The sequence below is a fragment of the Alosa sapidissima genome, chromosome 6 (assembly GCF_018492685.1).
Source record: "Alosa sapidissima isolate fAloSap1 chromosome 6, fAloSap1.pri, whole genome shotgun sequence".
Classification (NCBI taxonomy): domain Eukaryota; kingdom Metazoa; phylum Chordata; class Actinopteri; order Clupeiformes; family Clupeidae; genus Alosa; species Alosa sapidissima.
Window position 1 is genome coordinate 26,427,468 of NC_055962.1, and position 17,783 is coordinate 26,445,250.

Consider the following 17,783-nt stretch of genomic DNA (forward strand, 5'->3'; position numbering starts at 1 on the left):
GCCTAAAGAGTTATGCAACAGTGTTGATCTTTCAGCTGGAAAAAGATGCCCTGGATTTGGCATTGAAGAGGTCTGTGTGTCTGTGTGTGCGTGCATGTGTGTGGATTCCAGGCATCACTGGAGATCCTGTAGTTGCCATCCAGCAGTGATATTTGATCTTTGTCTTGAGCTGGTTGATGCGTCTCTTCTTGAGTACACTGATCTTTCCAGCAGGAGTAACAATAGACTAGTTTATGCATTGAGATGCATACGCCAGTACTTCTCATGGACTAGTTTATATTTATGTTCTCTCTACACATACACACAACTTTGACATAATGCACACCCACCCCCCCCCCCCCTGCAAACACCTGACACCTCCATGTTTATTTGGAGCTGGCTGATTCTGAGGGTGAAACTGTGCGCTATTTATCACACATACACAGACACTCAGTCCTAATACAACCAGAGTTCAATTGAAATCTCAAGTTATTCATATTATATATTCCTTTATTATTATGCATCTTTATTGTTTGATGCTGTTTTGAGTCCAAGGTGTACTTGAATCTCTAAAATCAGTAAAAAAAAAAAAAGGGCTGTACAAATATATCATAGTCCCAAAGAAAAGCTCATGCTCTGCATCTACCCACTTGAGCCCCAAAGCTCTTGAGACAGGTAGCCTAGCAGGCACGACAGGAGACAGTGCTGAACTTCACCACGCTTTATTTACATGCGCAACATGTCTTATACAAACTAGATTACAATTGAAAACAGAGTACACAGGAAAAATACCCACTAACATCAAACACAGAAGCCATACTACTGTGGGGGGGGGGGGGGGGATGGGGTTGAGATGTCAAGGATCAAGGATCAAGGACAAAAGGTCAAGTGTCAGGTGTCAAGTGTCATCTGCTCTTGGGGAGAGTAGTGGTACTCCGAAGTCATCAGTGGTGCTGGACAGTGTGCAAGAGGCCTATGTGGAGTTAGCACCAGACTGAAAGATGAACGACTCTACTGTCACCACGCTAGCTAGCTAGCTAGCTAGCTAAGAGAAATGGACCCCAAGACGGATCAGTCCAAGGTCCAGGCCAAATCTGAACAAACGAAACTGATCCTGATGCAGCTGCCCTGGGAGGTGTCTATGTGCCCACCCCCCACCCCCCTTTCTGTGGGAGACAACTGAAATGTTTCTTTGGATATCTGGGGGAAGGAAAACTCGCCCTCGCAAGAGGGTTATCTGACTCAGAGAGAGGAGTAGCTTTCGCTCTTGCGGGTACGGTTAATTGGCACTGGTTCAGGTGCTGTGGTTGGCACCGCCCTGGTAAGGACCCTTTTACACTTGAAGTCGACACAACAAAGCCCACCACTGTCCACCTACATTAAACGCTGTGTCAGTCTAGTGTCAGAGTATGGCTGCTCTGGCTACCCATGAGTCTGGCCCTTTGAAGGTGTGGTCAGGACGCAGGTTTGTCACCACAGACTAGGACTCAAGGCCGAGCAGGGGTGACTGTGTGCTCTCCCCTTCCCTGCAAACACACATTATTTCCCTGCTCTATTTTGTCTCTTCTCTGGGCAATGCTCTGCCCAGGTACCTCAGGTCATGGTTGGGGGTTGGGGTCCAGAAGGAACCTGACGTGGCGGGACAGGGCTGGACGGGAATATTACACTTCTGTCTCCTGAAATTCTTCACTTTCATCTGGCTATCAGATAAACTCCATGAAAAAGCAACAAACAGTGCAAAAAGCTGCGTCTCGCCAAACTGGAGAAAACTCAAGTAATGAAATTGTGAGGGACCGTCTGTGTGATCCCACAATATCCACGTATGTGTAAAAGTACGTGTGTGTGTGTGTGTGTGTGTGTGACAAAAGTGAGATAAAAGGGCATCCTCAGATGACATTTAACTCTAAAACAGTCGGAGTCGGTTACTATCCGGTGGGTACTCATGCTGCATTCAGGCGTTGCTAGGTGACGTTGTCACAACAAGCCATGCTGGACAACCCATTTCCTGTTTCTGTGAGTCCTTGTCAGTTACTATTCGGTTATTAAGTGATGATGCAATAATAGGACAATAAAACTCTTTCCGGGTCCAACGGCTTTCAGAGCCGCTAGGTTTTCTCCATAAACAGTCAAATACACATTTTGTTCCGCTATTCAGAGTAGCCTTTAAGACAATTGTGATCCTAATACTTGTCTCGACCTAATAAAATCCTATTTATCGCGGAAGCCTGGACGTTACCCTTCATTGTATCATCTGGCTGCACAGCTACAGTAATTATTCTGTTAAAGTTTTACTGGATTTTGGATTTTGTTTTACTCTTACTAAAATAGAGATGATGTTGATACGGTTTACAAGTTGCGAAAACCGGCTGGTTGTGCTAGTAAAAATGTTTTGATCAAAAAGCTGTTGGACCCGTGACGTCGGACTTAACAACCGGATAGGCAGAGTGTCCCTGCTACATTTCATTGGCTGCACGAAGGAACTACAGTATAAGTTCACCGGGAACATTTTGTGTTATCTTTATATATTGTATAAGATGTTTTATACACAAACTTGCTTGTTTTTAAATTATCCACTGATGTTTTCTGCTACGTGCGTAGGCGTAGTCTGGAGCAAAACAAAAACAAAAACAAACAAACAAAAAAACATTTCACTGGAAACATGAAACATTCAGTACAGCACTGTTTTAGTTTTAAAACATCGATGTAACAGCGTTGTTTGTGGTCTAGAAACACACCCATTGCCAAACTGGCCCTGAGGGGGTTTGTTCACAACCTACAACACTGGAGCCCTCCCTCCTGTCCTCACACCCCCACCCATCCACTCAACACGTCCACCTTTGCAGGCGAGCCGGCTTCACCACCGAGGAACTACACCATTGAGAAAAGCATGAGATAACAAGTATATATTCATACATGTATTTGACAAGATGCATAGGCATATTTACACACATGCATACAGGGACGTATGCAGTACCAAGGATCACTTCCTCGCTGAGTGTCGGGAAGAGTTGAGAAACATAAAGAAAATGAAACAAAACTAAACTAAACAAAAGCACAATGTTGTGTGAGAGTTGTCCCGGCATAGTCTGTGGTGCTTTGACCCAGGGAGAATACAGATGAAAGAGAGAAAGAAAAACATGTTCAACCTGGAAAAGCAACCAGAAACAGCAACAAAACAAAAGAAGAAGTAAAGTCCAGGATGATTTTTTTTTCTCTTTCTTCCAAATGATTACAGCACATGGCTGAACACCGCAATTGGCATTTTTTTCCTTCTCATTTATTTTTTTCCATTAAGTAATTCTGTACAACCAACCAGACTGCAGAAAGATCGAGATGGGGTCACGATGTTGCTATGGTGACACCCTTCTCCCCCTGAGCACTGATGATGCAGTTGCATATTGGATCGAGTCCCTCATCTCCACTGTGTGTGTGTGTGTGTGTGTGTGTGTGTGAATGTTGTGTTTACTATGTAACAGAGTTAGATGCATTTCCTTGAATCTCCGCACTATAGAGTCGTGTTTCCCCTTTCAAATCAATTCAGCTTCGGTGTGTCCGTGTCCATATTTTGCCACACCTCTGTACATCTGAGGGTGCATTGGCTAGGGATCATGGGTGGGTAGCCTATGTTTTAAAACTTATTACAGTGACCAGATTTCTAGATAGATAGATACTTTATTGATCCCCAGGGGAAATTCAAGGGTTCTAAGATGAACACCAGGGCCATTTCCAGTTTGGCTGTCAATATCGTTCTATCGTGTCAATAGAATATCTCATGTTTTATCTACAAATAGGGGAAAAAACTGATCTTGACTGCATTTTTGTGTTAGCATCACTGCGGGTGCATTGGGATGCTAGTCAGCTAGCTCCCTGTCTGCGCCTCTCTTCCTACTGTCCTGGAACTGAGAGACCAGCACAATAAAGGCAGTACTGATTGTCCCATCAATTAACCAACACACCACAGAGAGAGTGAAAGCAAATACTCCTGTTACATATATGTTTTGGGTGTAAGTGTTTGTGTGTGTATGAGTTATTCTGTATCAGGTGGTTTGTTTTTAGCTTCCTCTTTTGTTTTTGGCTGCCAGCGTCCTCCATGTTCAAGTAGTTTTGGCAAAATGTACAAAAGATAGCTTATTGTTTCTGCTCAGTAAAAATGGCTTCCGGGAGGAAGTCTGTTCTTGCTGCCTGGGAGCGTCTCTGCATGCTGACAGCTGACTCGAAGCGCTATCGCTAGCAATAATGCTATGTCCGCATGCAGAGGACAGGGCTCATCAACACTGAAGGATTAGCACCTGGTATGGCCTGGTAATGTTCACAATGCTAGGACGTACACATTTTCAATCTTCTCGTTTTTAACGTTTGGCTACATTTTACACTCATATTACCCCTTATACGTGCCTGCTAGTTAGCTTGCTAGCTAGCTTAGCATCTTAATGAGCATTCCAAGGAAAATCTGGACAGATCACACTCTTTTTACAGTTACATACAGTATGCATAAACAATAAGAAGTTCTCCTATAGTATTAACCTAAGATAATGTGTTAACTTGATCAGAACAATAGTTTGTCATTAGTTCGGTTGAGTTTTGAACTAATCAATATATATATATATATATATATATATATATATAAAAGAGAAAACAAAACAACACAATCAGAAGTGCACCAATTATGACAATAGAGTTCTCCTGAGCGTGCTGGTCTTGATAATCAGCTATTGTGTGTATGTGTGTGCGTGTGTGTGTGTGTGTGTGTGTGTGTGACTTGGTGTTTACACATCACTTCAGTTTCCTCCGTGTCTTGTCCAAACCCAAACGAAAGGAAGCAGGGTGATAGTGGTCAAACAAACACTTAAATCACAGAGACCATCTTTGAAAACAAACACAATCGCGAGGGAAGAAAAAAAAAAAAACCTTCAGGAAACCACATAGCACGGTAAACATCACATAACTACTCAATGTTAGTTTTTCTTGAACTCTTTTTACAGGTAGGGCTACAGCTACTTTTTGTTAAGTCCTTCAAACAATGCTTCAAGCTCCTGCTCATTAAGATCCCCCAAACACAAGTCTCTCAAGAGTCTTTCAATGGCTAATGTCCTTGGCCTTTCTCCAGAAAGGGATGCATCATTTCCAAAGGAGCTTGTCGCTCTTGTGTCCTCCTTTGTCGTCAATGAGTTCAGAAGGAATCTGAGAGCAAACAAATGTGGTGTGTGTGTGTGTGTTTTGTGTGCACGGTAGGGGACAGGTCTATGAAGGTTTGTATGTGCTGTAAACAGACTTTGGTGCTTTGTAAAGGTTTGGCAAGGGATGGTGTGAGTCTGACTTGGATGGATTGGTTATTGTCTTCTTTGTTTGTTTTCTGCTGCACCAAAGGCCTGAGTCTGGATCTGAAAGAGAAAGACAGATGATATACTTAAGAATTTTTATCAATTCTGATAGTCATTGCTGAAAGGTGCAATATGTAGGATCTGTATATGATTCATTAGTTATTTATTGATTTAGACTTCAATTTCTCGCCATGACACTGCCTATTCTGATGAACCATTTAAGACATAATTTCAACTTGATAAATTTCAGCCTGTAAGTGACCTGTACCATGTACTAAGGACGCGTGTGTGTGTGTGAGTGTGTGTGTGTGTGTGTGTGCGTGTGAGAGATAGAGAGAGATAGTGATAGTGATCAGTAATAAATAATGACGTGTGTGTTCGTGCGTGAGTGTGTGTGTGTGTGTGTGTGTATAGTGATATGGATCAGTGATAAATAATCACTTGCAAATGAGTGTCTGCTGTGGTTACTAGGTTTTAGAAGTTGAGAGTGGGGTCATTGTGTGAACGTGTGTGTGTGTGTGTGTGTGAACTTCAGGAAACGTGTGTGTGTGTGTGTGTGAACACATTCTGGCGCCCCTCTGTCCCTATGCGTGGGCAGATGTGACACCACAAACACCTGAATGTGAACACACTGATAACAGTGCCATTGAAGCGTACACTAACACTCACTTTTAACAGCTGAGGTGTGAGATGATGTTGGCATTTCTGGATGAATTCTATTAGATGTGCAGCATGCATAAATAACCAACAGGTTTGGTGACAATGACATTTTATGATTATGTTGATACAATGTTGAAACTTTAACTGATCCAGAGCCCTCTCAATGGAAGTACTGAGCTAAAAAAAATCAACTGTCTGTGTATTTTGAGTTTTACCAGGCAAAGAATTAATTAAATGACTAGCAAGTAGGTAGTTTTGTCATTCATTAATACATTGGTATAACTCAAGTTGCTTACAGAACGGCAGACGTTTTTGAGTATCTATTTTTAATAACTAAATATAATGCTAGCTAGTCCAAAGTGAAAGCATAGCTATGTTGGTCTTGGTGTTTAGCTGGTGTATGTATACTTTGGTCATATCTACCTGAACACATGCAATATGTATACTATAAGAATGTCTGAATAAACAAATGATGAAAATAAATGAAGAATAAACTAAAATACATGATCCCAGAGTGTAGTAACACAATCTCACCACTGGTGGCGCTGCCCATACACACCTGCTCATGTGCCCACCTCCCTGCTAGTCCTGTCCGTGTCCCCTCAGCCGGGCACCCAGCTCTGGCTGCCGGCCTTGCTGCCGTTGAGGTTGCCCACCATGGGGTTCAGGTTGACTGCATTCTGCGTGCTCAGTAGCGCGTCGAAGTTGACCAGCGCGTCAAAGTCCAGTCCGTCGGCGTCCATCAGGTCGCTGTGGATGATGGAGTCCACGTCGCACTCTAGGCTCCCGCTGAAGATGTCCAGGTCCAGATCTGAGGGGAAGGCGTCGGACGCCAGGGACGAGGGCAGGCAGGAGCCCATCCCCAGGCCGATGGTGCCGCCGTTGAGCCCGTTGAAGAGGGACGCCGTGGTGGCCTCGCTCAGCTGAGCCAGCTGCTGCTTGGCAGAGACCAGGTTGTTGGTGCCGTTGGCCAGGCTCAGGGGCCCGTTGCTGGACATGGATCTGAGCGAGCCCTTGGTGTTGTTGCCCTGGGCGATGACACAAACAAAAATGATTTCCCTCAAAGTACCTTGGTCATTGTCAGCAATGCCATAGTAACATACATAAATAAGTACATTTCCATAAATAAGTATATTATTTCCATAAGAGGCTTTGCATATTTAGGTTGTTATCGGTCACATTTCCAGGTGCAAGGTCTAAAACACAAACAGAAATATTACTTTTATTCCAATGTTCAATGATTATCTCTTTTTCACAAGATGTATGCAAGATGTAACTATTACCCTGTAATGAAGTTTATTCTATCACACTGACATTAAAGGCCCATTCACACCAAGAACGATAACGATAACTATAAATAAATATCGTTCTTGTTAATATGAATGACGACGTTCACACATTAACTATAACGATAACGACATGAAGAGCGATATCGTTGGGGATCATTTTCAGAGCGATTTTCAGAAAATAAAAGCTAATAGCCAATCAGAACCCATCGAATTTTAGCCGTCACATTCATTAAAACAAGGAGAGACTTTGTTTATCGTTGTTCAGCTTTTATCGTTATGGTTAATAGGCCTTAAGTGAGCAGGAGAGGAGCTGAGGGCCGTACCTGGTGGTGGTTGTGGTGGTTGTGCTGCTGTACTTGTTGGTGCTGGAGGTTCTGTTGGTGGTGCTGAAGATGGCCGTTCTGGAGCTGGTTAGTGCCGCTGCTGCCGTTGAGCCCGGCGCTGAATGATGACATCATGGGGTCGTTGCGCAGCAGCAGGCCGTTGAGCGAGCCGCGGCCGGCGCGGGAGGTGAGCGTGGAGCTGGCCTGCGAGATGAGCGGGTCCGACTGGGTCATCATGACGTCGCCGCGGCTTTGCGGCCCGAGGGGGTCGGCGTTGAGCAGCTCCTGCAGCGTAGCGTTGGCGAAGCGCAGCGAGGTGGACGCCGAGGTGGACGAGGTGAAGGACGTGGCCTTGTTTTCCTGGATGGTCTGCATGGGCGACTGGCGCAGGGAGACGCTCGGAGGCCCGAACAGGGAGTTGGCCGGGGAGGGCGCCGGGCTGCCGCCGGGGGAGGTTCCGGAAGGCGAGCCCTTGGTGCTGGACAATCCAAACCCCACTGTCGCCTTCAGCCCCCCCACCTGTGGCGACACCACCGACGCCGTCACTATGGCGATGTTGTCCATGATGTCGTCCAGGAGGTGGTCGGTGAGGCCGTCGTTGAGGTTCATGGTGCCGGCCAGGTCGGCCAGCCGAGGCAGCTCACCGCCACCGGGCTTGGACGAGGACGAGGAGGACGACGGTGGGGAGAGGCTGCTGGGGCTGGAGTAGAGCATGGGCGAGAGTGGCGGACCCAGCTCATCGTCCGGCACCTCGTCCAGCTCCGGGTTGGCCAGGATGGGCGACAGACGTCCGCTGAGCGTGCTGGCGTTGGAGTTGGTCCGCGAGCGGAAGTCGGTCCAGCAGGAGTCCAGCTCGTCGCTGCTGCGCGACATGGGGCTCCCGGGCCACTTGGACAGGCCGCTGGCCTCTCCGGCTGACCCCTCCCCGGCCGCCGCCGCCGCTGCCTGCAGGGCAGCCTTCTTCTTGGCGGCCCGGCCGCGCGCGCTCTTGGTGTACTTGCTGCCGTTGTCCATGGAGACGGCACGTCGGCGGGGGGCCTTGCCGCCGCGCCCCCCCTCGGGGTTCAGCATCCACCACGAGCTCTTGCCTGTGCCCTCGTTCTGCACGCGGATGAAACGGCTGTGCAGCGACAGGTTGTGCCTGATGGAGTTCTGCTCAGAGACAGAGAGAGAGAGAGAGAGAGAGAGGGACAGAGAGAGATGGGGAGGGGGAGAGAGAGACAGACAGAGAGATGGGGAGGGGGAGAGAGAGATAGAGAGAGAGAGGGACAGAGGGAGATGGGGAGGGGGAGAGAGAGACAGAGAGAGAGAGAGAATGGGAGAGAGAGAGAGAGACAGACAGAGAGAAAGAAGGGGTTAGATGAATGTTTCAGCTGACTCATCACAATACATCACAATACAGCACAACAAAACATGACTCATTACAATACATATAGCACAACACAATAATGTGGACCAGACAATGCCGAAGACGCATGACACTTTAGGACACTCCTGGATGTGTAACATATGACACAATTACACTGAATGAGTGTGAGGGTGGATGTGTCTGTGTATAGTTCTTAGAATTGTCTTAGACGTCCTAGAATCCACAAAGTGAACTCCTTGTCCTGTTTCCTAATGTGTTGGAGCACATTTACTAATGCTGCGTTCCAGACGCAATTATTATAGTGGATGGAATCCACTATCTTGAAATCTCCTGGCTTCTTCTTCTTCTTATATCCTTTTCTTTTTACCTTTTCAAGAATGAATGCGACTCTAACCGCTTAACATACAGACATGTTGAAATAACCGTTCTGAAGGTCTGGAGTGGGGCACAGGTGTCACCTGTGAATCCAACTGTCTCAGCTTCTAATGCATACAATCTGGCGCTCCCTAAAACTACACATCCTGTTTAAGTGTTTCCCGTGTGTCAAAATAAAAGTCACAGCCATATCTCATGCTTTGCGCATTATATCTCCAGAACGGCTTGACGCATATGCTTCAAGTATAAGTATAAATGAAGAGTTCAGATGCAAAACCCTCTAAATCCGTCTGACCACATTTCTTTTAAATGAGCATTTAAAATCCGGTTCCTATAGGTTTTTGCATAGAAATCGATATTTCAGACCAGGAAGAGAGTGTTATTTGGTGTGTTTTGAAGTTAAATTATTTGATTAACGTATACTATGTGAGGAGAGCATTCACTCACCATCTTTATCTCATTTTTGACGTAGGTGGCATTTAGAGGCTTTTGCATCTGAACCCTTCAAATATATAAGTATATAAATTATTTATATATATATATATATATATATATTTATATATATATTATATAAATATATAAGTATAAGTATATATACTTTTTTGATCCCGTGAGGGAAATTTGGTAGATGAAGTGAGATGAAGATGAAGTGAGTTGATGTTGGAGGTCAAAGGTCAAGTCCATGAATACTCTGAGCATGATATCTCAAGAATGCCTTGACATACATGCCTGAAATTTGCTATGAGTGTTTGTATGGACTCAAAGATGAAGTGAATTGATGTTGGATGTCAAAGGTCAAATGTCAAGGTCAAAAACACCTTGAGTGTTATATCTCAAGAATGCCTTGACACACAAGGTTTTTTGGTATGAGGGTTTGTATGAACTCAAAGATTAAGTGATTCAATGTTTTTTTTCTAGAAATCTCCCCACCAACATTAAGCCAGCAGCTTTCCAACCACTATTGTAATTCCTCTGGCATTACATTTGTAGTTAGCCTGTAAGTTACGACTTCAATTCACAACTCACGACTTAGCGTTCCAGACAAAGTCAAGACAAGTTGCGACAAACCCTTCTGCGGTTGTTGTTTATGTGTGTGTGACGTCTAAAACCTTAACTGGGAGTACAACGACCTGGTACGAGTTCACGGGTAGTAAGTTACGGGTTTGGCTGCCGTTCCAGGGCACTTTCACGGGTAGAAGGTTGTGAAATCACGGGTTCCGGGTTGCCTGGAGCGCACAATAAATCTCCTTTGGGTGACATCATTAGTCCATCAGTCATGGCTGAACCGCTGTGCCACAGAGGAGGAGGAAAAAAGTGTGTGTGTGTGTGTGTTTGTTTGTGTGTGTGTAGAAGTGGTAATGACTTTCAGATTCAATTAGCCCATTCAGAAATCAAGCCAATCGGATTAAGAGTAAAGAGGTTTGTGACTAGCATTCAGAGGGGTGTGTGTGTGTGTGTGTGTGTGTGTGTGTGTGTGTGTGTGGTGAGGTTTGTGTCTAATTTTAAGAGACGTTCAGAAAAAAGGACGGGAGGAGTGCCGAGACACAGAGGCATCCTCTTCAAAAGAGACGCCGTCGTCATGGAGACCGGCTGTTGAGTCATCACAATCAGTGTACCGTTTCAATGAGGAGAGATGATGCACAGCAACAAGAAAGAGCAAGTGTGTCTGAACAATGTGTGTGTGTGTGTGTGTGTGTGTGTGTGTGTGTGTGTATAGTGCTGATGCTTCATTGACATCCCACTGCTGTCTCTCTTCCTGTCTGTCACTCTCTCCATCTCTCCCTCTCTATCTTCCTCTATCACTCCTTTCTCTTTCTACTACTGCTCTCCTTTCTTTCTCCCTCTCTCTCTCTCTCTCTCTCTCTCTCTCTCTCTCCTTTACAGCCTTTGTTCTTCCTCTCTCTCTCTTGCTCTCCATTTATCAATAATACAACACAACGCACAGAAAGCTCTCTGGAACTGGGCTCTCTGAGTCCCTCGGCCTATTGATCACACTCTCTCTCTCTCTCTCACACACACACACCCATACACACACACACACACACACACTGTTCAACAGGAAGAGCGCAGTGGCAAGCGCAACATCAGAGGAAAGAGGGTACTCATGAATGTGTGTGTGTGTGTGCGTGTATGTATGTGTGTGTGTGTGTGTATGTATGTATGTATGTATGTGAATGGATCTGTGTGAATGAAATGCTGTTTCTTTGTGCTAAGAGCCTCAAGGTGGCAATTCTCTCCTCAACTGTTACAAATGGCAATGATGGCAATCGCTAGCGCTGACTAAACAGCCACTCACACACCTCGGAAAAATCCCAGAATAAACTAGCCGCAGGGCCAGCAGGCTGCACGGAGTGGCTAGCACAGCGTTTTTTCAAACTGTGGGTCGCGACCCACTACTGGGTCGCGGAGACATGCCAGGTGGGGCGCGAACTGACGTGAAAAACAGGAGTTTTTTTTATTTATTTTTTTATCTGTAGCCTGGGCCCAGGTAGCACCCGATGCGCAATGGACGCACTGTGTTATTCACAGGGAAGCGCTCGTGTCAAGGCAGCTTAGTTAGTCCCGACCTACATGAGATTTTGAACGTTGTTGTGAGAGTGGTGAATTTCATCAAAACCCGGCCCTTAAAAGCGCGTCTATTCTCCGCACTTTGCGACGAGATGGTAGCTGACCAAAAGGCTGTACTGTTTCACAGCGAGGCAAGGTGGCTTTCCCGAGGTAAAGTGCTGTCTCGCATGTTTGATCTCCGAGTCGCCTCTTCTTGGAGGAAGAGCGCATGTTTGAATCTGCAAGCACGTTCACTAATGAACATTTCTTGACGAAGCTGGCCTATCTTAGTGATATATACGTTTTGCGGTGAAAATGTTCCGCCTTTTAAAATCAGGTGTAACCTAATCCGTATCGCAGTTAAATCCATCAATTAGACAACAGAATCAGTAGGGTACCAGTTTTTTTTATTGTACCAGGCCTACTGTATGTCAAAAGCAGGCTTTGATGAAGCTGGGAAGGATTAAACACACGGTTTCCACACTGTGGTAATCAACTGCAATAATTATGATATTTGAAAAATGAAAACGGTAATTGTTATCGTCAAGATTTTTATCGCGGTTTACCATTATACCGGTAATCGTTACATCCCTACGTACGACTAACTCAAAAGGACACGTCTGTTTCGCCAGAGTACACCAACACTTTCGTTTGGCTCACACACACACACACACACACACACACACACACACACACACACACATACATACACACACTTTGGCCCAAGTACAGTACTGGATGACCTTCTATTTTCCTTTTGTTTTGTTTGTTCTGCACTTAGATGGATGGATGTGGGTTTTCCTCCCCTATGATTTAAGGATTTAAACAACCCAAAACACACACTCACACACACACACGCACACACACACACACACACATACACACACACACACACATATAAATCCAGTAGAGCCTACAGTAGTTGAGCCTTGAGTCCAGTCTGCATCAGGGTGGACCATTGAAACAGTACAGTGGTTTATTCATTTTCTATAGAACTAGTATGTAGTGAATGACCGGTGGTTCTATAGAACTAGTACTGGTATGTAGTGAATGCTCGGTGGTTCTATAGAACTAGTACTGGTACTGTATGTAGTGAATGACCAGTGGTTCTATAGAACTAGTACTGGTATGTAGTGAATGATCAGTGGTTCTATAGACCTAGCACTGGTATGTAGTGAATGATCAGTGGTTCTATAGACCTAGCACTGGTATGTAGTGAATGACCAGTGGTTCTATAGAAGTAATACTGGTATGTAGTGAATGATTGGTGGTTCTATAGCACTAGTACTGGTATGTAGTGAATGAGCGGTGGTTCCTAACACAGGCTGTGGCTGAAGGAGAGGACAGGACATGCTGTAGTCAGGGCCACACTGACTGATACAGAAACAAACACACTCTCCAACTAAGGCATCCCTTCCATACCAACCACAGGTGGAGGCTTAGCAACTGATTTTATTCTCTCTTTCTCTCTCACACACACACACATGTACAAACACACACACACACACACACACACACACACAGTAATACATAGTTAAACGTAAGCCTGCCCACACAAACAAAACTCTGTCTTACACACACTTATGAACCACATAGACACCTGTGTGTGTTATGGACAAAGCTAGTGGCAGGACACCAAGGAGATCAGTGTTTACCACTTCCAGAGGCCTCAAGAGATATTACATAATCTGTGTGTGTGAGTGTGTTTGTGTGTGTGAGTGTATTTGTGTGTGTGAGTGTGTTTGTGTGTTTGTGCGGGAGAGAGAGAGAGAGAGAGAGATGGGCGAGTTATAATGACATACAGTCCTCATTTAAAAGCCTGTGATAGATAGTCACTGACGTGTGTGTGTGTGTGTGTGTGTGTGTGTGTATGTGTGTGTGTGTGTGTAATGATAAGCAATGATGAAGTAATGATAAGCATACTGTTGAAAATAAAGACTAAAGGTTCATAAGGAATTATGAATGAAGAGTTTCTATACTCACCTACTCTTTCTCTCTCTCTCTCTCTCTCTCTCTCTCTCTCTCACTACCCTGCACGCTCTGTCTTTTTCTCTCTTATTGTCTCATTCTGTCTCTCTTCCCCTCTCTCTCTCCTTTCTCATCCTTCCATCACCTTCTCCATGCTGTAAACACTGTCCTGCCTGCCAATGAAACACACACACACACACACACTGCCCTGCTGGCCAATGACACGTCATAAATTTCCAGTCTTCTCTCCCTCCTTCCTCCCCTTTCTTCCCTTCTTCCTCTCCTTCTCTGCTCTATGCACCCCACTTCACGGCAGTTTAATTTCCAAGAAAAACCTACCAGTATACCATGAATGTGTGTGTATGTGTACAGGCATAAATGTGTGTGTGTGTGTGAGTGTGTTTGTGTGTGTATGTGTGTGTACAGGCATGAATGTGTGTGAGTGTGTGTGTGTGTACATGCATGAATGTGTGTGTGTGTGAGTGTGTGTGTGTGTACATGCATTAATGTGTGTGTGTGTGTGTGTGTGTGTGTGTGTGTGTGTGTTCCCTCAGTGTGCTACCCAGAGGAATGAGCAGCGTTTCTTCTCTGCACTTGTCTCTCCAGGGTTATTCCCAAAGCAAAACCCCATTAAGAAAAACATAGCAGCCAGCCAGCAGGGCTGATTCATAACAACTGGGAACACACACACACACACACACACACAGGACTTATAGCCAACATTGTTGATTCATAACCTATCACACACACACACACACACACACACACACACACACACACACACAGGACTTATAGCCAACATTGTTGATTCATAACCTATCACACACACACACACACACACACGCACACACACACAGGACTTATAGCCAACATTGTTGATTCATAACCTATCACACACACACACACACACACACACACACACAAACACAAACACACACCCAGGCTATCTGGGACAACAGAGCAGCCCATACCTTGAATTCATAAAAAAAAACATACCATTCAGAAACTATAATATCAGTACGCTGTAGTATAACTCTGAACTGCAGAATCAAATCAGAACTACACTGGTAGATGACCTATGCTAGTTGGACCTCTCCAGAATCAGAACTACACTGGTAGATGACCTATGCTAGCCGGATCTCTCCAGAATCAGAACTATACTGGTAGATGACCTATGCTAGTCGGACCTCTCCTGAAGGGGTTCATTGTCTTCTGTGCGTCTGCCGGCAAATCTACAAGTCACATGCAAACAGTTTGTGTCTGTCTCCTTGGTTACCAAATACTTCCCACGTGTTGCCATAATATAAGCAGATATTATTTATTTTTCTGTATTTTTATTAGCCTGACGAGCCAGACCCACATTAAAATGTAGGGTCTGGGCACTCACCGTTCGCAGTGCTCAGTCCGAGGGGCGGGATAATCAGTTGTCTTTCAAATTCCCTCTGCACGCAATAGGACAGCGGCAGCGCTATGAGTCCCATGCGTTTCCCACCAGCGGAGCTAGTTGGCTAGTTCAAACGTTTGCCAACTTAATAAAAGCTTAACTCGTGTCACACTGTTCGCCAACAGCAACATCCATCTTATTTGTTTTCAAGTAGCAGGAAATTCAAGCCAAACCGTTGCAACTCTGCCATCAATCATTATGTTAAGCCCACCTAACGACTCTATACACGATTTCATTGGCCTGATTGAGTTTCGATTTCTGGAGCTCACAAGCCAACGGAGAGTTGCTAGACTAGCCCTAGGGCCGCGTCTAGATTTCTAGGCTATATTTTTATATTTTTACTATACAATTTAAATGTTAAGGTTCATGAGTTTGTGTTTGTGTTTGTGTCCAATGAACGACATGTTTCCAGAACTGCAACATGTTTTAGTATTTAAAGTATTTAACACACACACACACACACAAAGTATTTAACACACACACACACACACACACACTTAAAATGTTATTCCTCCACTCCCTCTGGGCAGGAGCTAATAACTGACAGATTCTTGGGCTCCCTCCTCCCCCATTTCTTTCTCTCCCTCTTATTTCTTTTCTCTCTCTCACTCATTCTCTCTCTCCCACTCTCTTCCCTCTCTCACTCATCACCTCCCAACTCTCTCTCTCCCTCACTCTCTTCCCTCATTCTCTCTCTCTCTCCCACTCTCTCTCTCTCCCACTCTCTCCAGGGTACCCGTGGAGTATTAAAAGTATTTAACAAGTATTACATTTCATTTTCCTAAATTAAGGCCTTAAAAAGTATTGAATTTCACCTCAAAGTCTGGAATTTTTTCACGGAGGTCTTAATTTTTCAAATGATCAGTAGATTTAGTCTAATATCCTCACTTAGCGTAAATCACAAGGATTAAAGTTCTCCGTCGTACGACGGATTTCCGTCAATTTGATTTTAGAAATGTCATATTTCTCATATACATCGATCCGGTGAGATAAAAAAATAGGAGGGGGGGGGTCTATCACCTTTTCTTTTCCTTTTTTTAAGGCAACTACAAATATTAGGTCCGATGAATGAATGTGTGTGATGGTAAATGTTTAAAGACCTATAGTGTTCTTGAGAACTTTCTGTGTCTCAGAGATCGCTCAAGAAGATACGTCAGCCATGAGTTTCGCTTTGTTTATGTTGTAGCTACACGCTTGTCTCATTGGCCTGGGGCGGTTGCTTAAAAAAAAGAACACGTCTGGAGGACGGTCTAAAAGTTGGATTATAGTGACACAATCGAGACAGCTGATGAGGTTGCCCAATCCGTTTAATTTTTTGGATATGCTATTGTGAGCTCTATGTGCGAATTCGGAGGCTGTGTTCTTTCCGTGCATCAATGTAGACAATTTCTTACTATCGTGAACTCTTGTCAGGGGAGGTCATTCATTTTGGGTGTCACCTACAGTATGACTTGAACAAATAGCCTGCTATGCCACCCGATGTACTATTATTGTTACAGTTTTTAATCGATGCAACTAACATTATGTGTAAAGCGACGCAATATAAACCGTAGCCTATGCCTCCCGCGTCTGTTATGACATGTACAACAATGTTTTTCACAATTTGCGACGGAAGGTTTTGACTGAGCGTGTTAACAGTTCGCGATATTATTATTTTATGTTAAGTATGGGGATCAGTCGTGTTTGTGACGCACAGACAGCCTTGTAGCCTATTTTGCTTAGGCCTCACTTTTAACGACAGTAGGTTGTGAGCGTATGTTGACAAAAAATAACCATGCAATTAAAATAGTCAACTTAAAACGTTGCTATTATTAATGTATAGCACAAAACCATAACCAGTAGGCCTACCAGAAACTCCCATATTAGCGTCATGATTTGTGTACGTTTATCTAGGGCACATGTTAGGGCACATGTTACCCCGCTGCTCATCCAGCTACACTGGCTACCTATGGCGGCCCGCATCAAATTCAAGTCTCTAACGCTTGCCTACAAAGTAGTCTCCGGTTCTGCTCCCACCTATTTGAATGCCCTCATACAGACTTACACTACCACCAGACCGCTGCGCTCCTCTGACGAACGACGTCTAGCTCTACCACCGGTACGCTCAAGCCAATCCAAACTTTTCTCATCTGTTGTTCCTCGTTGGTGGAACACACTGCCAGTTCCTACAAGGGCAGGGACATCCTTTTCCACTTTCAAAAAACTCCTGAAGACCCAGCTCTTTAGAGAACATCTACTCTCATAGCAACACTTACAACAAGTCTTACTGATCCTAGCACTCACCAGCCGTTAAACTGACAAGTAACTGTTAAAATACAGCACTCACCGACGCACTTATTCTTACTGTACTCTAATGTGTTTTTTTTAAACTGTCCTAAAATTATGAGAATTGTTCTAAAACTTACTGTTTACCATGTTGTTAGTCGCTTTGGTTAAAAAAGCGTCAGCCAAATGTAATGTAATGTAATGTAATGTAATCTATGGCTGACCGTTTTTGCGCTCAGAAAG

General features: G+C 44.6%; 1 protein-coding gene across 2 annotated transcripts in view; it reads right to left on the minus strand.

Moving 5' to 3' along the window:
* Positions 1-685: 685 nt before the first annotated feature.
* foxo3b (forkhead box O3b) overlaps positions 686-17,783 on the minus strand; it is a 52,217-nt gene continuing 35,119 nt past the window's right edge. For both annotated transcript variants that reach the window (XM_042096073.1, XM_042096072.1), the window contains exons 3-5: positions 7,573-8,724; positions 6,520-6,988; positions 686-5,360 (exon numbers count right to left, since the gene is read on the minus strand). In XM_042096073.1, coding sequence (XP_041952007.1) covers positions 6,563-6,988; positions 7,573-8,724 — 1,578 coding nt within the window. In that variant the 3' untranslated portion in view covers positions 686-5,360; positions 6,520-6,562. The remainder of the gene's footprint in view (positions 5,361-6,519; positions 6,989-7,572; positions 8,725-17,783) is intronic.